At 42.7% G+C, this 23,469-nt stretch overlaps 1 protein-coding gene across 1 annotated transcript in view; it reads right to left on the bottom strand.

Annotated features, from left to right (window-relative positions):
• Positions 1-1,136: 1,136 nt before the first annotated feature.
• The window catches only part of LOC111977691 (low-density lipoprotein receptor-related protein 12-like), a 49,902-nt gene continuing 27,569 nt past the window's right edge, over positions 1,137-23,469 (bottom strand). Inside the window, exons 6-9 of the mRNA XM_024007239.1 lie at positions 14,384-14,605; positions 5,127-5,596; positions 4,647-4,779; positions 1,137-2,090 (exon numbers count right to left, since the gene is read on the bottom strand). Of these exons, the coding sequence (XP_023863007.1) occupies positions 1,137-2,090; positions 4,647-4,779; positions 5,127-5,596; positions 14,384-14,605 (1,779 nt within the window). The remainder of the gene's footprint in view (positions 2,091-4,646; positions 4,780-5,126; positions 5,597-14,383; positions 14,606-23,469) is intronic.

Here is a 23,469-nt window from a genome sequence, read left to right as displayed (position 1 = left end):
TATACATTTCACCTCATATCCCAAAGAAGAAACAAGCAAGTTAGCAGGATGAATGCTTTACATTTTCTTCATGCAGTTAACAGTTATGTTTTTATACTTTTTTCCCCAACACCATATCACTTTTACAAAAAATAGCAATTTTTTACATAATTTTTTTTATTGAACTAGGCAAGTCAGTTAAGAACAAATTCTTATTTACAATGATGGCCTACATGCATCTTCTCAAGTAACAGCTAGTGGAATTAAAATAAATATACAGTCACAAGTATTCTCAGTACCAAAACATTGAGGTTACCAATACAATAAATACAACAAACATCTGTAGCATTTTACAATGTTTTGTTTTTAGAAAGAGGTTATTTGCAATTAACTTTTCCTTTTCATAAATAAAATGCTCTTGCCATGATCACGCGTTGAGAACACATCAGTACCTTTCAATAGGAAAGGAGCTCCACTGCCTCCCACTGAACTGAAATAAACATACCATCACATGATAAGCCACAGATACTCAGAGCCCTCACCCTCAGATTCCCTATGCTGAAGGAGAAGGAACTGACATTAAATAAATCTGACAGACATCTTTAAATCTCATCCATCTTTTCACAGGCTCTAGATCTTAATTTCGTCTTTACTCATCTGTACTCTATAGTTGTCTCTCGTAAGATTATTCTTAAACATAAAAAGGCATCTTATTTATTCTGCTTAATGCCAAATTAGTGAGAAGAAGAACAGAATGGCAGCTGCTGTGGCTGCATTGTGTGGAGGCCATTCAACTTTTCCTAGACAAAGTTAAGGTTGAGTAGTTCGAGCCGCTGTTACCGCTGGCATAAACTCTGATGGTGCTCCTTCCCAGTCCCCAGGCTGAGTTGGAACTCCCGAGGGAAAAGTCGAACTGGAAGAGGGTGGGCGAAATCGTGCCATCTGATGAATACAGAAAGAAGACAAATACAGTACGAACTACAGGCTTTTCAAAAACAGACTTGACTTAAACATCTTAAAAAAGGGAATAAAAATGACATTGTCTCCCCTTCGGGAACCCCTGTTCTTCCAGAGAAAAGAAATGGCAAGCTTTGACAGGGAAGGTCCATGTTGACAGTCAGTTGAGTCATACCGTAACTTCCTTTAGGTCAGAACTATTAGCAGAGCAGCAGTAACTCGTCATCACTATTGGTCTCCGTCTTGCCTGTGGCCTCCAGACAGGCGTCTGGGATATGTGCAGTGTGAACTATGCTACAGTGTTCACAGGGCCCGTCCAGGGCCAGGGATACCCAGCCTGACCAGAGGGCGGCTGGGGATGATAAGTGGCGGGCAGCCTGATCCGGGACTACCTCCAGGTTGAGGAGCCTGGAGGTCTCGCTGGTGGAGTCCGTGTCCGAGGCAGCATCCGACAAGGGGATGAGGAGCTCCACGTCGTCTTCGTCCTCCCTGGTCCCTGCTCCATGCTCTAGGTGCCTAAGAGGGCTGTGGTTGTGGGTCGCCCCACCTGAGGAGTCTCCGGAGCGGCCCAGGGAGAAACGTACCCAGCGCAGGGTGCGGGCGACCCGGTTCAGAGCACTGCTCAGCTGGCTCCTCCCGACCAAAGCACACTGAGGCTCTGCTGCATCTCCCCCTGGGGTGTCCATGGTGTGGGTCTCCACCACTCCTGGGCTGGCCCTGTGCCTGGCCCGGTGGCTGTTCCTGCTGCTGGGCAGAGGGGCTGGGGTGGTGGAGCTCGTCGACACCGAGATGATGGCCTCCACTGCGGATGCTGGAGGGGTCTTTGCGGGGAGGGGGGCTACAAGGCCCCCCATGGCCCCGGGGACGTCCCGGCGCTCGTTCTCCGTATCCGTGTCGTCCGAATCGAGGGGCAGCAGACCCCGGTGGGGTCCAGTCCTTTCGGGCTCGCGGACCGAACTACCGCCGTTACCGCTGCTGGTGTTCTGATCCTCGTCGTCAGCAGACACCAGGGCCAGCGATCCAGAGCGCCGTGAGCGTGTGAAGTTGAAGAGGCGTCGCCAGATGTTGCTGTGGCGACCGGAGGTGGGCAGGCGGATGGAGGTGAAACCCAGCTGGGAGCGAACCGCCAACCTCAGGCTCTCCAACACAGACACCTGAACCACACACACACACAGAGAGAACAGCAAAACTTTTAGTATCATCAATCAATCAAATAATAAAGCCCTTTTAAAAATCATCAGTTGTGACAAAGTTCTTTACAGTAACCCAGCCTATTACAGATGACAATAAACATCATACTCCTCAAGGGCTGACCCCGACAAAAAATAAAAATATTGGTTGACTGTTCTTTCGACCAATTGATTGAAATTTTAAAGCGCACTGTTTGTTTAAATAATTAAGGACACACAAATGACTCAAGAGGGAGCCCGATGGCCATGCTGTGTTGAAAAAAAATAATCCTGTGTGAATGTTACACAGCAAGTGTTTATCGCACTGTCCGTTTTGAAGCTACAACATAATTTCAGCCATTTTGTTTCTTACATGTTTCTCTAACTGAAAAGCTATTTTACCGAAATCCCTCATTTGTTTAGGAAAAACATTCTCTATTCCCTCAACCCTTGCTCTCTTTAAGTGAAACATTGCATGCATGTGACCAACAGGGCCTGACCTATGGCCCATAATCACATCAATAAATTGGTTATAACAAATTCCGAACATCGTAAAAACATGACAGCGACGTGGATGTGAACGACGTGAAAAATATACTTGAGAAACGGGTGAATATTTACAGGTTGCTCAGGAGGGAAAGGGGAAGTCAGATCTGTGGAAGACATTTTACTTAGTTGTGGAAACTACTGGAGATTAAGAAAAAGGAGGGTATAGGAGCAAGCGGTGCAGTTCCGAACTACTTTAATCAACTCTTAATTTTCGCCAAAAATCTTACTTTTCTTTTGGTCTATATACTGTAATTCAGCTTTCAGCTGTGAATGTGTACAAGCTCAAAAAAAACTTACTATACAGTGCATTCGGAAAGTATTCAGACCCCTTGACTTTTCCCACTTTGTTACAGCCTTATTCTAAAATGAAATAGTTTCCCCCCCTCATCAATCTACATATAATACCCCATAACAACGAAGCAATTTTTTTTTTTTTTGTGCAAATATTTTCCTAATAAAGAACTGAAATATCACGTTTACAAGAGTATTCAGACCCTTTACTCAGTACTTTGTTGAAGTACCTTTGCCACTGATTACAGCAGAGTTTTTTTGGGTATCGCGTCACAAGTTTCTGCCAATCTCATCTGCAGAGTCTCTTAAACTCTGTCAGATTGGATGGGGAGCGTCGCTGCCAGTTATTTTTAGGTGTCTCCAGAGATGTTAGATCGGGTTCAAGTTTGGGCGACTCAAGGACATTGAGAAACTTGTCCCGAAGCCACTCTGTGTTGTCTTGGTTGTGTGCTTAGGGTCGTTGTCCTGTTGGAAGGTGAATCTTGGTGGTTCCAAACTTCTTCCATTTAGGATTGATGGAGGCCACTGTGTTCAATGCTGCAGAAATGTTTTGGTACCCTTCCCCAGATCTGTGCCTCGACACAATCCTGTCTCGGCGCTCTGCGGAAAATTCCTTCGACCTCATGGCTTGGTTTTTGCTCTGACATGCAATGTCAACTGTGGGACCTTATATAGACAGGTGTGTGCCTTTCCAAATCATGTCCAATAAATTGAATTTACCACAGGTGGACTCCAATCAAGCTGTAGAAACATCAAGGATGATCAACGAAAATAGGATGCACCTGAGCTCAATTTTAAGTCTCATAGCAAAGGGTCTGAATACTTATTTACGTAAGGTATGTGCTTTGTTTTTTAAATAGATTTGCAAACATTTCTAAAAACCTGTTTTCACTTAGTCATTTGGGGGTAGATTGATGAGGAAAACATTTAATACATTTTTAGAATAAGGCTGTAAAGTAACTAAATGTGGAAAAAGAGAAGGGTTCTCCAATCAAAATCAAATTAGTTACATACACATAGTTAGCAGATGTTATTGAGAGTGTAGCGAAATGCTTGTGCTTCTAGCTCCGACAGTGCAGCAATATCTAACAAGTAATATCTAACAATTCCACAACAATTACCTAATACAAATCTAAGTGAAGGAATGGAATAAGAATATAAAAATATATGAATGAGCAATGACAGAGCGGCATAGGCTAAGATGCAATAGATAGTATAGAATACAGTATATACATATGAGATGAGTAATGCAAGACATGTAAACATTAAAGTGACTAGTGTTCCATTTATTAAAGTGGCCAATGATTTCAAGTCTGAATATTTTCCAAATGCACTGTATAAACCTTACTATTCAACTGTAAAAGTCCATAATGGTCCCCATGAAGCAGTTAGTGTTTAACTATACAATCACAGTCACTGAGTAACTCATTCACAGTGCTTCAGAAGGAAGTTAAAAATAACTTCCTCACAATGAATCACAGTTTAACTTCTTCAACATCTCTTTTGTTACAGAGGTCCGGTTGTTAGATATTACACAGTTGATCCTTGGTGTCAAGAATCCTATGTCAAAGATAGGCATTCATGGCCTTACTTGAAATGTGCACTCTTAACAGAGAATTAAGCGCAAGTCATGCATGGATAAGAGGATAACATCTTCTGAGGAGAACAAGAGAGGGCAGTGTGATCTAGATGTAGACTTGCCTGGTTGCCAGAGCAGACAGGGAAGTCCTCCACCGGGGGTATAAGGCCCTGGGAGATTAGCTGGCCATACGATGGGGGAGCCTCCCTCCTCAGGAGCTCAGCCTCAACCCTGGACAGCTGGGTCTCAAATGACCTGGGGAAACACAACCAGTTAGAGGGACTCAAAGGACTGGAGTAAACTCACACACACACCAGATCAGTTAGAGGAACTCGAGAAATGGCATTTCAAAGTTATTTCAGTGTCTTTTTTGATGAAGATCAAAGACAGAAATTAGAGAGCTAACTAGCTACATGAATCCAAAGAAAGCATTTATAAAGGCCTAAGGACTAGTCTGGATTACCAATCATCTCTCAAAGTATGTGTGAGACATACTAAAGCTGTCATAGCAAACCACACAGACAGAAACAGTCTTATGACTTATGTGGGATTGTATAATTGTTTAATAACAAGGGTAATAGCATGGGGTCTAAGTTTATTACCTGCGCTCAAACATCCGGAGGGAGTAGAGTTTGCAGGTGCAGCCCAGGGCGATAACCAGCAGCAGGCCACAAATAAGACTTCCTATAACTGCCGCCGTGATGACCCGTGTGGGCACGATGACCGGACAACTCTCCTCGTCGCTCCCGTCGCCGCAGTCGTCCTGCGCATCGCATACCCAGCTCTCGAACACACAGCGGTTGTTCTTGCAATGGAAGTTGCCCGGCTGGCAGAAGAAGCAGTTCTTCTCATCCGAGCCGTTGGGGCAGCGGTTCTGGTAGTTGCAGCGGTCCGAGCGTGGGTAGCAGGCACCGTTCCTGGAGCAGGGGAACTCATCCTCCTGGCAGATGCTGCAGTTGACCTCGTCGCGGCCATTGGGGCAGTGCCAGTAACCGTCACAGMGCTGCTGCTCCGKGWAGCAGCCCCAGTTGCCCCCACACGGGATCTCCCAAGGCAGACAGAAACCGTCCACCTGGCAGGAGAGATGAGGTAGATTTCAATCATTAGTCGATCGAGGGTGTCCGTAACGATTCCAAAATCAAGAAACCGAAAAAGCAAAGAAAGCTTAGTGATATTTTCAAGGGAGAGCTTAAAAGGTAAATTTCATGAACATATACTCTGGGTTTGTTTTGATCTTGTCCGAAGAACTTCTAAGTCAGTGAGATGTGTTTTACACATAATTGACCACAAAGGCAGCGAGTCTGGGTTTTGTGCACCGAACGATACACCCGACGACACCAATACGGTGTATTGATGGGGTGGACGAGATCAGAAAATGAAAGTAGTCCTGCTTTATGGCATTTCACGAGGCCTATGTTATACTGACCACACTACACATTTGCGTGTGTGCAGATATGGTTGTCCTTGTTCAATAGAGCCATTAGACGTCTTTCAGCGATGTTCCTATCTGCTACAGTGTCTTGCGAAAGTATTCACCACCTTGGCATTTTTCCTATTTTGTTTTCTTACAACGTGGAATTAAAATAGATTTTTGGGGGGTTTGTATCATTTGATTTACACAGCATGCCTATCACTTTGAAGATGCAAAATATTTTTTCTTGTGAAACAAACAAAGAAATAAGACAAAAAAACTGAAAACTTGTGTGCATAACTATTCACCATCCCCAAAGTCAATACTTTGTAGTGCCACCTTTTGCAGCGATTACAGCTGCAAGTCTATTGGGGGTATGCCTCTATAAGTCTGGCACATCTAGCCACCGGGATTTTTGGCCATTCTTCAAGGCAAAACTGCTCCAGCTCCTACAAGTAGGATGGGTTCCGCTGGTGTACAGCAATCTTTAGGTCATACCACAGATTCTCTATTGGATTCATGTCTGGGCTTAGACTAGGCCATTCCAAGACATTTAAATGTTTTCCCTTAAACCACTCGAGTGTTGCTTCAGCAGTATGCTCAGGGTCATTGTTCTGCTGGAAGGTGAACCTCCGTCCCAGTCTCAAATCTCATAGACTGAAACAGGTTTCCCTCAAGAATTTCCCTGTATTTAAAGCCATCCATCATTCCTTCAATTCTGACCAGTTTCCCAGTCCCAGCCGATGAAAAACATCCCCACAACATGATGCTGCCACCACCATGCTTCACTGTGGGGATGGTGTTCTCGGGGTGATGAGAGGTGTTGGGTTTGCGCCAGACATAGCGTTTACCTTGATGGCCAAAAAGCTACATTTTTGTTTCATCTGACCAGAGTACCTTCTTCCATATGTTTGGGGAGTCTCCCACACGCCTTATGGCAAACACCAAACGTGTTTGCTTATTTTTTTCTTAAGCAATGCCTTTTTTCTGGCCACTCTTCCGTAAAGCCCAGCTCTGTGGAGTGTACGGCTTAAAGTGGTCCTACGGACAGATACTCCAATCTCCGCTGTGGAGCTTTGCAGCTCCTTCAGGGTTATCTTTGGTCTCTTTGTTGCCTCTCTGATTAATGCCCTACTTGCCTGGTCCCCGAGTTTTGGTGGGCAGCCCTCTCTTGGCAGGTTTGTTGAGGTGCCATATTCTTTCCATTTTTTAATAATGGATTTAAATGGTGCTCCGTGGGATGTTCAAAGTTTCGTTAAAAAATAAATAACCCAACCCTGATCTGTACTTCTCCACAACTTTGTCCTTGACCTGTTTGGTGAGCTCCTTGGTCTTCATGGTGCCACTTGCATGGTGGTGCCACTTGCTTAGTGGTGTTACAGACTCTGGGGCCTTTCAGAACAGGTGTATATATACTGCGATCATGTCACTTAAATAAAGTCCACATTTGTGCAATCTAACTAATTATGTGACTTCTGAAGATCTTATTTAGGGGCTTCATAGCAAAGGGGGTGAATACATATGCACGCACCACTTTTCTGTTTAAATTTTTTTCCGCCAATGCGCTTTTGTTAAATCATCACCTGTTTGGCGAAGTAGGTTGTGATTCGATGATAAATTAACRGGCACCGATTATATGCAACACAGGACAAGCTAGTTAAACTAGCAATATCATAAACCATGTGTAATTAACTAGTGATTATGTGAAGATTGATTGTTTTTTATAAGATAAGTTTAATCCGAAATGTCTTTTTGATACTGTCGCAAAGCTAACTAAAAAGCAGCATTCCCCAAGTGAGGATGGCTTTCACTTCAGCAGTAATACATTCATGAACTTCTTTGAGGGAAAGATCATGATCATTAGAAAGCAAATTACGGACTCCTCTTTAAATCTGCGTATTCCTCCAAAGCTCAGCTGTCCTGAGTCTGTACAACTCTGCCAGGACCTAGGATCAAGAGAGACACTCAAGTGTTTTAGTACTATATCTCTTGACACAATGATGAAAATAATCATGGCCTCTAAACCTTCAAGCTGCATACTGGACCCTATTCCAACTAAACTACTGAAAGAGCTGCTTCCTGTGCTTGGCCCTCCTATGTTGAACATAATAAACGGCTCTCTATCCACCGGATGTGTACCAAACTCACTAAAAGTGSCAGTAATAAAGCCTCTCTTGAAAAAGCCAAACCTTGACCCAGAAAATATAAAAAACTATCGGCCTATATCGAATCTCCATTCCTCTCAATCTTTTTTGAAAAAGCTGTTGCGCAGCAACTCACTGCCTTCCTGAAGACAAACAATGTATACGAAAGGCTTCCGTCTGGTTTTAGACCCTATCATAGCACTGAGACTGCACTTGTGAAGGTGGTAAATTACCTTTTAATGGCGTCAGACCGAGGCTCTGCATCTGTCCTCGTGCTCCTAGACCTTAGTGCTGCCTTTGATACCATCGATCACCACATTCTTTTGGAAAGATTGGAAACTCAAATTGGTCTACACGGACAAGTTCTGGCCTGGTTTAGATCTTATCTGTTGGAAAGATATCAGTTTGTCTCTGTGAATGGTTTGTCCTCTGACAAATCAACTGTAAATTTCGGTGTTCCTCAAGGTTGCGTTTTAGGACCACTATTGTTTTCACTATATATTTTACCTCTTGGGGATGTCATTTGAAAACATAATGTTAACTTTCACTGCTATGCGGATGACACACAGCTGTACATTTCAATGAAACATGGTGAAGCCCCAAAATGCCCTCGCTAGAAGCCTGTGTTTCAGACACAAGGAAGTGGATGGCTGAAAACGTTCTACTTTTAAACTCGGACAAAACAGAGATGCTTGTTCTTGGTCCCAAGAAACAAAGAGATCTTCTGTTGAATATGACAATTAATCTTGATGGTTTGTAAAGTCGTCTCAAATAAAACTGTGAAGGACCTCGGCGTTACTCTGGACCCTGATCTCTCTTTTGACGAACATATCAAGACTGTTTCAAGGACAGCTTTTTCCATCTACGTAACATTGCAAAGATCTGAAACTTTCTGTCCAAAAATGATGCAGAAAAATGTATCCATGCTTTTGTTACTTCTAGGTTAGACTACTGCAATGCTCTACTTTCCGGCTCCCGGATAAAGCACTAAATAAACTTCAGTTAGTGCTAAATACGGCTGCTAGAATCCTGACTAGAACCAAAACATTTGATCATATTACTCAGTGCTAGTCTCACTACACTGGCTTCCTGTTAAGGCAAGGGCTGATTTCAAGGTTTTACTGCTAACCTACAAAGCATTACATGGGCTTGCTCCTACCTATCTTTCCGATTTGGTCCAGCCGTACATACCTACACGTACGCTACGGTCACAAGACGCAGGCCTCCTAATTGTCCTAGAATTTCTAAGCAAACAGCTGGAGGCAGGGCTTTCTCCTATAGAGCTCAATTTTTATGGAATGGTCTGCCTACCCATGTGAGAGACGCAGACTCGGTCTCAACTTTTAAGTTTTACTGAAGACTCATCTCTTCAGTGGTCATATGATTGAGTGTAGTCTGGCCCAGGAGTGTGAAGGTGACGGAAAGGCTCTGGAGAAACGAACCGCCCTTGCTGTCTCTGCCTGGCGGTTCCCCTCTCTCCACTGGGATTCTCTGCCTCTAACCCTATTACAGGGGCTGAGTCACTGGCTTACTGGTGCTCTTTCATGCCGTCCCTAGGAGGGGTGCGTCACTTGAGTGGGTTGAGTCACTGACGTGATCTCCTCTCTGGGTTGGCGCCCCCCTTGGGTTGTGCCGTGGCGGAGATTCTTGTGGGCTATACTCGGCCTTGTCTCAGGATGGTAAGTTGGTGGGTGAAAATATCCCTCTAGTGGTGTGGGGCTGTGCTTTGGCAAAGTGGGTGGGGTTATATCCTTCCTGTTTGGCCCTGTCCGGGGTATCATCGGATGGGGCCAGTGTCTCCTGACCCCTCCTGTCTCAGCCTCCAGTATTTATGCTGCAGTAGTTTATGTGTCGGGGGGCTAGGGTCAGTTTGTTATATCTGGAGTACTTCTCCTGTCTTATCCGGTGTCCTGTGTGAATTTAAGTATGCTCTCTCTAATTCTGTCTTTCTTTCTCTCTCTCGGAGAACCTGAGCCTAGGACCATGCTCAGGACTACCTGGCATGATGACTCCTTGCTGTCGCCCAGTCCCACCTGGCCGTGCTGCTGCTCCAGTTTCAACTGTTCTGCCTGCTGCTATGGAACCCTGACCTGTTCACCGGACGTGCTACCTGTCCCAGACCTGCTGTTTTCAACTCTCTAGAGACCGCAGGAGCGGTAGAGATACTCTAAAGATCGGCTATGAAAAGCCAACTGACATTTACTCCTGAGGTGCTGACTTGCTGCACCCTCGACAACTACTGTGATTATTATTATTTGACCATGCTGGTCATTTATGAACATTTGAACATGTTGGCCATGTTCTGTTATAATCTCCACCGGCACAGCCAGAGAGGACTGGCCACCCCTCATAGCCTGGTTCCTCTCTAGGTTTCTTCCTCGGTTTTGGACTTTAGGGAGATTTTTCCTAGCCACCCGTGCTTCTACACCTGGCTTGTCTTACTGTTTGGGGTTTTAGGCTGGGTTTCTGTACAGCACTTTGAGATATCAGCTGATGTACGAAGGGCTATATAAATACATTTTATTTGATGCTAGCTAGCAACTTACCTTGGCTCCTTGCTGCACTCACGTAACAGGTGGTCAGCCTGCCACGCAGTCTCCTCGTGGATTGCAAAGTAATCGGCCATAATCGGCGTCCAAAAATGCAGATTACCGATTGTTATGAAAACTTGAAATTGGCCCTAGTTAATCCGCCATGCCGATTAATCGGTCGACCTCTACTCAAAAGACATCCAGCCAACTTGACACAACTGTGGGAAGCATTGGAGTCAACATCCCTGTTCTGTGGAAAAAGAGGGTGCAAAGGTGTTCCTAATGTTTTGTGTATATATAAAGAATTTTTTTCCAGCCTCTGAAATAAACAGCTCCGTGTGGGGCATTGCTTCCTTCTCGGGCCCGTTGTGCATTCGCTATGACTGCGAGATCTTGTGGTACACTATGAGCAGATGAATAGACAGAAAGTCAAAACTTCCTGATTCTATCGGTGAAATGAAAATGCGCTCCTTCTACCTTGGGGTGAGGAGATTATTTGTTTATGACAAAACAATGTTGATAATATTGTTATGACTATATACACTGTGTACAACACATTAGGAACACGTTCCTAATATGGAGTTACACTCCGTTTTGCCCTCATAACAGCCTCAATTCGTCAGAGTATGGACTATACAAGGTGTCGAATGCGTTCCACAGGGATTCTGTCCCATGTTGACTCCAATGCTTCTCACAGTTGTCAAGCTATGCTGCACCTTAGAAGTGGAACAATTTACAAAAAGCTCTTAGAATGGATGTTATGGTGCCCCATGGGCAATGCAAAAATGTATCTCTAATCTTTAAATTGTTAATTGTGATTGTTCTTAATGTCTATATGTCTTAATGTACATGTCTTAATGTGTCTGTATTTGTGCATATGTATTTTTTTTAAATTTGCATTGAAAACAGGGCTCTACTGCAAATGAGACGTTGGTCTGAGTTGATCCCCTGTATAAATAAAAGTATAAAATATATATTTTTAAATATATATACACACACACAAAAGTTTGGGGTCACTTAGAAATGTCCTTGTTTTTGAAAGAAAAACAATTTTTTTGTCCATTAAAATAACATCAAATTGATCAGAAATATGTTGTAAATGACTATTGTAGCTGAAAAACGGCAGATGTTTTAATGGAATATCTACATAGGCGTACAGAGGCCCATTATCAGCAACCATCACTCCTGTGTTCCAATGGCACATTGTTTATTTAAAAAAAAAATATATATATATATTTCACCTTTATATCCAGAGGCGGCGCTCCTAGTGGCCGAGGACTTCCATGCAGGGAAACTTAAATCCATTTTACCTAATTTCTACCAGCATGGTACATGTGCAAACAGAGGAAAAAAACACTAGACCACCTTTACTCCACACACAGACACGCGTACAAAGCTCTCCCTCGCCCTTTGGCAAATCTGACCATAATTCTATTCTCCTGATTCATGCTTACATGCAAAAACTAAAGCAGGAAGCACTAGTGACTCAGTCAAAGAAGCGGTCAGATGACGCACATGCTAAGCTACAGGACTGTTTTGCTAGCACAGACTGGAATATGTTCCGGGATTCTTCCGATGGCATTGAGGAGTACACCACATCAGTCACTGGCATCATCAATAAGTGCATCGATGACATCGTCCCCACAGTGACTGAACGTACATACCCCAACCAGAAGCCATGGATTACAGGCAACATCCGCACTGAGCTAAAGGGTAGAGCTGCCGCTTTCAGGGAGCGGGACTCTAACCCGGAAGTTTATAAAAAATTCCCCTATGCCCTCCAACGAAACATCAAACAGGCAAAGCGTCAATTCAGGACTAAGATTGAATCGTATGTGTGATCACGCTCTCCGCAGCCGATGTGAGTAAGACCTTTAAACAGGTCAACGTTCGCAGGGCCAGGCGGATTACCGAACATGCGCTGACCAACTGGCAAGTGTCTTCACTGACATTTTCAACTAGTCCCTGACTGAGTTTGTTATACCAACATGTTTCAAGCAGACCACCATAGTCCCGGTGCCCAAGAACACTAAGGTAACCTGCCTAAATGACTATCGACCAGTGGCACTCAAGTCTGTAGGCATGAAGTGCTTTGAAAGGCTGGTCATGGCTCACAACACCATTATCCCAGAAACCCTCAACCCACTACAATTTGCATATCGCCCCAACAGATCCACAGATGATGCAATCTCTATTGTACTCCACACTGCCCTTTCCCACCTGGACAAAAGGAACACCTATGTGAGAACGCTATTCATTGACTACAGCTGAGCGTTCAACACCATAGTGCCCTCAAACTGTTTCATCAGTTTTTTCCCTCCCACAGCTCCTTATTTGGTTTTAAGCTAAGGACCCTGGGACTAAACACCTCCCTCTGCAACTGGATTCTGGACTTCCTAACGGGCCTCCCCCAGGTGGTAAGGGTAGGTAACAACACATCCGCCACACTGATCCTCAACACGGAGGCCCCTCAGGGGTGCGTGCTCAGTACCCTCCTGTACTCCCTGTTCACTCATGACTGCATGGCCAGGCACGACTCCAACGCCATTATTAAGTTTACCGACGACACAACAGTGACAGGCCTGATCAACGACAACAATGAGACAGCCTATAGGGAGGTGGTCAGACACCTGGCCATGTGGCGCCAGGACAACAACCTCTCCCTCAACGTGATCAAGACAAAGGAGATGATTGTGGACTACAGGAAAAGGAGGACTGAGCACGCCCCCATTCTCATCGATGGGGCTGCAGTGGAGCAGGTTGAGAGCTTCAAGTTCCTTGGTGTCCACATCACCAACAAACTATCATGGTCCTAACACACTAAGACAGTCGTGAAAAGGGTACGACAAAGCCTATTCCCACTCAGGAGACTGAAAAGATTTGGCATGGGTCCTCAGATCCTAAAAAAGTTATACAGCTACACCATTGAGAGCATCCTGTCTGTTTGCATCACTGCCTGGTATGGCAACTGCTCGGCCTCTGACCGCAAGGCACTACAGAGGGTAGTGTGTGCGGCCCAGTACATCACTGGGGCCAAGCTTCATGCCATCCAGAACCTCTATAACCAGGCGGTGTCAGAGGAAGGCCCTAAAAATTGTCAAAGACCCCAGCCTAGTCATAGATTGTTCCCTCTGCTACCACACAGCAAGCGGTACCGGAGCGCCAAGTCTAGGTCCAAAAGGCTTCTCAACAGCTTCCACCCCCAAGCCATAAGACTCCTGAACAGCTAATCAAAAGACTACCTAGACTATTTGCATCATCCCCCCTCTTTACTGCTGCTACTCTGTTTATTATCTATGCATAGTCACTTTAACTCTACCTACATGTACATATTACCTCAATTACCTCGACTAACCTGTGCTCCCGCACATTGACTCTGTACCGATACCCCTGTATTTAGCCTCGCTACTGTTATTTTACTGCTGCTCTTTAATTATTTGTTATTTTTAACATCTATTTTTTACTTAACATATTTTTTATTAAAACTGCATTGTGGGTTAAGGGCTTGTAAGTAAGCATTTCATTGTAAGGTTGTATTCGGCATATGTGACAAATAACATTTGTTTTGATACTGTATATATATTTTAATTTTATTATACTATGTGTAGCTTTTCTCCCCCTGCAATAAATAAGAAGCTAGTGTGCAACGATGTAAGTACCTCCTACTATATTTTGCCAGAACTATTGGATGAATCAATAAAAAAATCGGCCCTAGCAACCAAACCAATAGAAACTAATCGATTCTGAGAAATCTTGTTTTAACTCATGCCTACCTGGTAGGTAACGTTGAAGCCCCTTGCCGCGTTGATCTTGTCAGCATAGAAGTGTACGCGCAGCTGGCCCGAGGACGAGACCACGGCGACGGGGGCACGGGAGTCGAAGGCGGTGAGGACGCGAAGTAGGAGGCGAGGGTTCTCCTCCAAGCCGTCATACACCTTCACGTAGTCCCCGTAGCCCGTCCCGTCCAGCTTGAAGTCCATGAAACGCAGGATCACCTGGAATCAATACATTAAAGAAATAATGAAGATTTAAAAAATGTAAATACATAGTCTGCGTCTGGTGAGTTCTTGTCCATTTTTTTTTTTATTTATTTTTTTAAATATATATATATATATATATATACAGTGGGGAGAACAAGTATTTGATACACTGCCGATTTTGCAGGTTTTCCTACTTACAAAGCATGTAGAGGTCTGGTAATTTCGTATCATAGTACTACTTCAACGTGTGAGAGACGGCAAATCGTAAAACAAATAATCCAGAAAACACATTTGTATGATATTATTAACATAATTATTGCATTTTATTGTCAATGACATATAGTAATTTGATCACCTGACCACCAGTAAGAATTCCGGCTTACTCACAGACCTGTAGTTTTTCTTAAGAAGCCCTCCTGTTCTCCACTCATTACCTGTATTAACTGCACTGTTGAACTCGTTACCTTATAAAAGACACCTGTCACAACAATCAAACAGATTCCAACCTCTCCACAATGGCCAAGACCAGAGAGCTGTGTAAGGACATCAGGATAAATTGTAGACCTGCACAAGGCTGGGAGTGGCTACAGGACAATAGGCAAGAAGCTTGGTGAAAGAAACAACTGTGGCGCAATTATTAGAAAATGAAGAATTCAAGATGACGGTCAATCCTCACCTCTCGTCGGGGCTCCATGCAAGATTTCACCTGTGGGGCATCAATGATCATGAGGAAGGTGAGGATCAGCCCAGAACTACACGGCAGGACCTGGTCAATGCCTGAAGAGAGCTGGGACCACAGTCTCAAAGAAAACCATTGTAACACATACGCCGTCCTGGATTAAAATCTGCTCGCAAGCCAGCAGGTCAGTCCCCTGCCTCTAAGCCAGTGCATGTCCAGGCCTGTCTGAAGTTTGCCAATGAACCATCTGGATGATCCGAGGAGGAATGGGAGAAGGTCAATGTGGTCTATGGACAAAAAATAGAGCTTTTTGGTCAACTCCACTCCCCGTGTTTGGAGGAAGAAGAGTATGAGTACAACCCCAAGAACACCATCCCAACCGTGAGCATGGAGGTGGAAAACAGCATTCTTCGGGGAATGCTTTATCTGAAAGGGGAACAGACGACCTGGCACCGTAATGAGGGGAGGAGGATGGGGCCATGTTATCCGCAATCAATTGACCAACAACTAACTTCTAGTAAGAGAACATTGAAAAAAAAATAAATAAAAATAAAAAATCCCCAATAGAACAAAGAAATAAAAAGGAGATAGAGAAAAGAAAGCAGATAAAAAAAAATAAAACAAAAAATAAAAAGGTAATATTTAAAAACATAATATGAGGAATAAGCACAATAGAGAAAAAAAATAGAAAACCCAGATGCTTGGCCAAAACCTCTTCCCTCAGTAAGAGCATTGAAGTGGTCGTGCTGGGTCTTCCAGCATGACACGACACGAAGCACACAGCCATGGCAACTAAGGAGTGGCTCCGTAAGAAGCATCTCAAGGTCCTGGAGTGGCCTAGGCCAGCTCCAGACCTGAACCCAATAGAAAAATCTTTGGATGGAGCTGAAAGTCCGTATTGGCCCAGCGACAGCCCCGAAACCTGAAGGATCTGGAGAAGATCTGTAGGGAGGAGTGGGCCAAAATCCCTGCTGCAGTGTGTGCAAACTAGTCAAGACTACAGGAAACGTATGATCTCTGTAATTGCAAAACAAGGTTTCTGTACCAAATATTAAGTCTGCTTTCTGATGTATCAAATACTTATGTCATGCAATAAATGCAAATTAAATTACTTAAATCATACAATGTGATTTTCTGGATTTTTGTTTAGATTCCGTCTTCTCAAGTTGAAGTGTACTATGATAAAAATTACAGACCTCTACATGCTTTGTAAGTAGAAAACGCAAAATCGGCAGTGTATCAAATACTTGTTTCCCCACTGTATATATAATATATATATATTATATATATATATATATATTATATCACACATACACACAACCAGTCAAGGCTTGGACACACATACTCAGTCCAGGGTTTTCTTTATTGTTACTATCTTCTACATTGTAGAATAAGAGTAAGACATCAAAACTATGAAATGACACATATGAAATCACGTAGTAATTAAAAAGTGATAAACAAATCAAAATATATTTTATATTGAATTCTTCAATGTAACCAACCTTCACCTGGAATGCATTTCAATTAACAGATGTGCCTTGTTAAAGTTCATTTGTGGAATTTCTTTCCTTTTTAATGTGTTTGAGCCAATCAGTTGTGTTGACAAGGTGGGGGTGTATACAGAAGATGTCTTTTACAAAAGGCCAAGTCCATATTATGGCAAGAACAGCCAAAGAGAACGACAGTCCATCATTATTTAAGACATGAAGGTCAGTCAATGCGGAAAAATTTCTACTTTTAACGTTTCTTCAAGTGTAGTCGCAAAAACCATCGAGCGCTATGATGAAACTGGCTCATGAGGACCGCCACAGTAAAGGAAGACCCAGAGTTAACTCTGCTGCAGGGGAAAAGCTCATTAGAGTTAAACTGCACCTCAGATTGCAGCCAAAATAAATGATTCACAGAGTTCAAGTAACAGACATCTCAACATCAACTGTTCAGAGGAGACTGTGTGAATCAGGCCTTCATGGTTGAATTGTTGCAAAGAAACCACTACTAAAGGACACCAATATGAATAGACTTGATTTGGCCAAGAAACACGAGTAATTGACATTAAACCAGTGGAAATCTGTCCTTTCGTCTGATGAGTCCAAATTTGAGATTTTTGGTTCCAACCGATGTGTGTCATTGTGAGACGCAGAGTAGGTTAACGGATGATCTCCGCATAGGTGGTTCCCACCATGAAGCATTCCACCGGACTAACGTCCATTGCTCATGTTTCTTGGCCCAAGGAAGTCTCTTCTTGCTTTGGCCAAGAAACAAGTGTGTTGTGAAATCTGTGAATGTATTGTAATGTTTTAAAATTGTATAAACTGCCTGAATTCTGCTGGACCCTAGAAAGAGTAGCTGCTGCTTTGGCAGCAGCTAATGGGGATCCATAATAAATACAAACACAGAAGCATTTACTTGGGCTGCAATCTGAGGTGCAGTTTAACTCTCATGYGCTTATCCTCTGCAGCAGAGGTAACTCTGGGTCTTCCTTTCCTGTGGCGGTCCTAATGAGAGCCAGTTTCATCATTGCGCGTGAGGGTTTTTGCGACTGCACTTGAGGAAAATTTTTCCGGATTGACTGACCTTCATGTCTTAAAGTAATGATGGACTGTCGTTTCTCTTTGCTTATTTGAGCTGTTCTTGCCATAATATGGACTTGGTCTTATACGAAATAGGGCTATCTTCTGTATACCCCCCCCCACCTTGTCACAACAACTGATTGGCTCAAACACATTAAGAAGGAAAGAAATTCCACAAATATACTTTTAAGATGGCCCATGGAGATGGTTGAGAGAATGCCAAGAGTGTGCAAAGCTGTCATCAAGGCACAGGGTGGCTATTTGAATAATTTCAAATATAACATATTTGGTTACTACATGATTCAATATGTGTTATTTCATAGTTTTGATGTCTTCACTCATATTCTACAATGTAGAAAATCTTAAAAATAAAGGAATGAGTAGGTGTTCTAACACTTTTGACCGGTAGTGAGTGTGAGTGTGAATTATTTGTGTGAATCATTCACAATGACGGCCTACAACGGCCAAACCCTAACCCGGACGACACTGGGTCAATTGTGCGCCGCCCTATGGGACTCCCAATAACGGGCAGTTGTGATACAGCCTGGAATTGAACCAGGGTCTGTAGTGACGCCTCTAGATACAGTGCCTTTGACTCTGCGCCCCTCGGGAGCCCCAATTGTTTAACCTTTTCTCAATAGGGAGGGGGGGGCTGTTCTCACTTTGTAAAAAATCGTTCCCAAATTAAACTGCCTCGTACTCAATTCTTGCTCATACAATATGCATATTATTATTACTATTGGATAGAAAACACTCTCTAGTTTCTAAAACCGTTTGAATTATATCTGTGAGTAAAACAGAACTCATTTTGCAGCAAACTTCCTGTGAGGAAGTGAGAAATCTGAAATCGGGGGCTCTGTTCCAGGGTCAGCCTACCAATTTGCATGGAATCTATGGGTCTACATGCACGCCTTCCACTAGATGTCAGTAGGCAGTGAGAGTTGGAATGGGGTGTACAGCTCTATCTGAGGCCGAACAAGACCTGTTGGAATGACGCGACCACTCTTTCCTTTATTCTGCATGGCGCGAAGGAGACCCCTGGATTGCGTTCTGAAAAGCTTYCGTTATAGGCGTTARATATATCCGGCTCTGATTTTATTTGATATATATGTTAAAAACATCATCAACTAGTTATATTAAACCGACTTATATCAGTTTATATCAGTTTATTCCGATTTTCGGTATTTTCTTTGTTATGCTTTCTGGTGAGTTGGACACTTCTGTGCCGCATGGTAGCGTTTGCTAGCGTTCTACAGATGAAGAGGGCATTCTACAAACAAACAACGATTATTCTGGACAAAGGACCCCTTGTACAAGATTCTGATGGAAGATCATCAAAAGTAGGAACAATTTATGATGTTATTTCGTATTTCTGTCGAAAATGTTTAGACGTATATTCCCGCCAGATTTCGGGCGCTGTCTCGCTATAACGTAAGCTGTATGTCGTACTAAAGTTATTTTAAAAAATCTAACACAGCGGTTGCATTAAGAACTAGTGTATCTTTCATTTGCTGTCCAACCTGTATTTTTTAGTAAAGTTTATGATTAGTTATTTGATTAGATGATGTGAGTGTGAGAAATATATCCGGATAATTTTGTGCAGTTTGGCTACGTATTCACATTGTTCAACCACGAATTGTACCGCTAAATATGCACATTTTCGAACAAACCATATATGTATTGTGTAATATGATGTTATAGGACTGTCATCTGATGAGTTGAGAAGGTTAGTGAAAAAATGTATATCTTTTGCTGGTTTATTCGCTATCGCTAACGTGCCTTGAATGAATGCGGTTGTGTGGTAGGCTATGTAGTAAGCTAATATAATGCTATATGTGTTTTCGCTGTAAAACACTTAAAAACTCTGAAAAATTGTCTGGATTCACACAGATGTTTGTCTTTCATTTGCTGTACACCTTGTATTTTTCATAAATGTTTTATGATGAGTATTTAGGTATTTCACGTTGGTTTCTGTAGTTATTCTAGCTGCTTTGTTGAGATTTTGTGATGGTGGCTGCAATGTAAAACTATGATTTATACCTGAAATATGCACATTTTTCGAACAAAACATATGCTATACAATAAATCTGTTATAAGACTGTCATCTGAATGAAGTTGTTTCTTGGTTAGTGACTATTTATATCTTTATTTGGTCGAATTTGTGATAGCTACCTATGCAGTAAAAAAATTGTGAAAATATGCGGTTGGGTCTTTTGCTATCGTGGTTAGCTAATAGAAATACATATTGTGTTTTCCCTGTAAAACATTTTAAAAATCGGAAATGATGGCTGGATTCACAAGATGTGTATCTTTCATCTGGTGTCTTGGACTTGTGATTTCATGATATTTAGATGCTAGTATTTACTTGTGGTGCTATGCTAGGCTATGCTATTCAGCTTTTTTACTGATGAGGGTGCTCCCGGATCCGGGATGAGTACCAAGTAGAAGTTAAAGAGGCAGTGCATCGATTTCTCAATTGCCTAAATATACTGAACAAAAATATAAACGCAATATGTAAAGTGTTGGTCCCATGTTTCATGAGCTGAAATAAAAGATCCCAGAAATGTTCCATACGCTCAAAATGCTTATCTCTCTCAAATTGTGTTGTAAATCAAATGTATTTATAAAGCACTTTTTACATCAGCAGATGCTATACAGAAACCCAGCCTAAAACCCCAAACAGCAAGCAATTCAGATGTAGAAGCACAGCGGCTAGGAAAAACTCCCTAGAAAGGCAGGAACCTAGGAAGAAGCCTAGAGATGAGCTGCCGAAAAACATCCCCACAGCATGATGCTGCCACCACCATACTTTACCGTAGGGATGGTGCCATGTTTCCTCCAGACATGACGCTTGGCATTCAGGCCAAAGAGTTCAATCTTGGTTTCATCAGAGAACCTTGTTTCTCATAGTCGGAGAGTCTTTAGGTGCCTTTTGGCAAACTCCAAGCCGGCTGTCATGTGCCTTTTACTGAAGAGTGGCTTACGTCTGGCCATTCTACCATAAAGGCCTGAGTGGTGGAGTGCTGCAGAGATGGCCAGCTCTAGGAAGAGCATTGGTGGCTCCAAACTTCTTTCATTTAAGAATGGAGGCCACTGTGTTCTTGGGGACCTTGAATTATGCAGAAATGTTTTGGTACCCTTCCCAAGATCTGTGCCTCGACATGAACTTGTCTCTGAGATCTACGAACAATTCCTTTGATCTCATGGCTTGGTTTTTGCTCTGACCTGCACTGTCAACTGTGGGACCTTATATAAACAGGTGTGTGCATTTCCAAATCATGTCGAATCAATTTAAATTTACCACAGGCGGACTGCAATCAAGTTGTAGAAAAATCTCAAAAGATGATCAATGGAAACAGGATGCACATTAACTCAATTTCAAGTCTCATAGCAAAGAGTCTGAATACTTACATAAAGTTATAGTTACATTTTTTTAATACATTTCATAACATTTCTAAAAACCTGTTTTCGCTTTGTCATGAGGTAGTGTGTGTAGATTGATGAGGAAATGTTTTATTTAACCCATTTTAGAACAAGGCTGTAACTTGACAAATATCAAAAAAGAAAGGGGTCTGTATACACTGTACATTAATCTGAGTGGGTTTCATTATCAGCCGAGTCAAGTTGAACTCAAGACAGATATTCTTAAACTGATCTGAGGCATGTGTAAGCCAATCAAGATATAGATCTAACACAGCCAGTTCAGTTACCAAAAAGGGTTTTAAATAATCAGAAACAATACCAGGGGCAAGGGACAGCATCAATAAACATGCATATTTTGGCTTATGGACACTTTTATAACCAACAGCTCACACATTTTGGGGACAGAGATGCTAAGAGAGCATGGTGCCATTAAAGAAGATCTTACATAGCACATTTATGTGTGACAGTCCAAGCCCTCTGCGAGATTTGAAAACAGCAGGAATATCCATGGTGCCACAAAAGTTAATATAACTTGTAGAGCTAGCCACAATAGGCTTCCTGATTGGATTCAAAGTTGCAGAGCTAAAATCAAATTACATTTTATTTTTCACATGCTATCAACACAACCTTACCATGAAATGCTTACTTTACAAGCCCTTAACCAACAGTGCATTTCACGACTCAGTGAAACATAAAATATTACAGTTTTTAATGTCCCGTTGATAGGATAGTCTCGAACTGACATTATCAAGTTTATTCTCCTGTGATTGCACGTTGGCCAATAGAATGGACGGTAGAAGCGGGTTACCTACTCRTCAACGAATTCTCACAAGGCACCCCGATCTCCGCCGCCTGTATTTTCAGCTTTTCTTCACGGGAATGACAGGGATTTGGGCCTGGTCTCGGAGAAGCAGTACATCCTTCACATCAGACTCATTAAATAAAAAATCTTCGTCCAGTAATCTCTGTTCTGATATCCAGAAGTTATTTATTTTCGGTCATAAGAGACGGTAGCAGCAACATTATGTACAAAATAAGTTACAAACAATGCAAAAAAAACACAAAATAGCAGCTGGTTAGGAGCCCGCAAAAAACGGCAGCCATCCCCTCCGGCGCCATTATCAACATGCTAATAGTAGAATTGAGGTAAATGTGTACAAGATTACTACTGACAATACCTCTATGCTTATGAGCACATGTAGCAAAACAATAGCTTGATATTTGTATTTATTATGGATCCTCATTAGCTGCTGCCAAKGCATCAGCTACTCTTCCTGGGGTCTGGCAAAATTAAGGCAGTTATACAATTTTCAAAACATTACAATACGTTCATAACAGATTTCACAGCACACTAAGTGTGTGCCCTCAGGGCCTCAAGTCCACCACCACATATATACAACACAAAATCCATGTGTGTACATGTGTACAGTCGTGGCCAAAAGTTGAGAAAGATACAAATATTAATATTTCCACAAAGTTTGCTGCTTCAGTGTCTTTAGATATTTTTGTCAGATGTTCCTATGGAATTCTGAAGTATAATTACAAGCATTTCATAAGTGTCAAAGGCTTTTATTGACAATTACATGAAGTTGATGCAGAGTCAATATTTGCAGTGTTGACCCTTCTTTTTCAAGACCTCTGCAATCCGCCCTGGAATGCTGTCAATTAACTTCTAGGCCACATCCTGACTGATGGCAGCCCATTCTTGCATAATCAATGCTTGTAGTTTCAGAATGTGTGGGTTTTTGTTTGTCCACCTGCCTCTTGAGGATTGACCACAAGTTCTCAATGGGATTAAGGTCTGGGAAGTTTCCTGGCCATGGACCCAAAATATCGATGTTTTGTTTCCCGAGCCACTTAGTTATTATCACTTTTGCCTTATGGCAAGGTGCTCCATCATGCTGGAAAAGGCATTGTTCGTCACCAAACTGTTCCTGGATGGTTGGGAGAAGTTGCTCTCGGAGGATGTGTTGGTACCATTCTTTATTCATGGCTGTGTTCTTAGGAAAGATTTTGAGTGAGCCCACTCTCTTGGCTGAAAAGCAACCCCACACATGAATGGTCTCAGGATGCTTTACTGTTGGCATGACATAGGACTGATGGTAGCGCTTACCTTGTCTTCTCCGGACAAGTTTTTTTCCGGATGCCCCAAACAATCAGAAAGGGGATTCAACACTCACACCTGTGTTAACGAGAGAATCACTAAC

The sequence above is a fragment of the Salvelinus sp. IW2-2015 genome, linkage group LG18 (genome assembly GCF_002910315.2).
Source record: "Salvelinus sp. IW2-2015 linkage group LG18, ASM291031v2, whole genome shotgun sequence".
In the NCBI taxonomy this organism is placed as follows: Eukaryota; Metazoa; Chordata; class Actinopteri; order Salmoniformes; family Salmonidae; genus Salvelinus; species Salvelinus sp. IW2-2015.
This window is presented reverse-complemented; position numbering and strand designations above follow the sequence as displayed.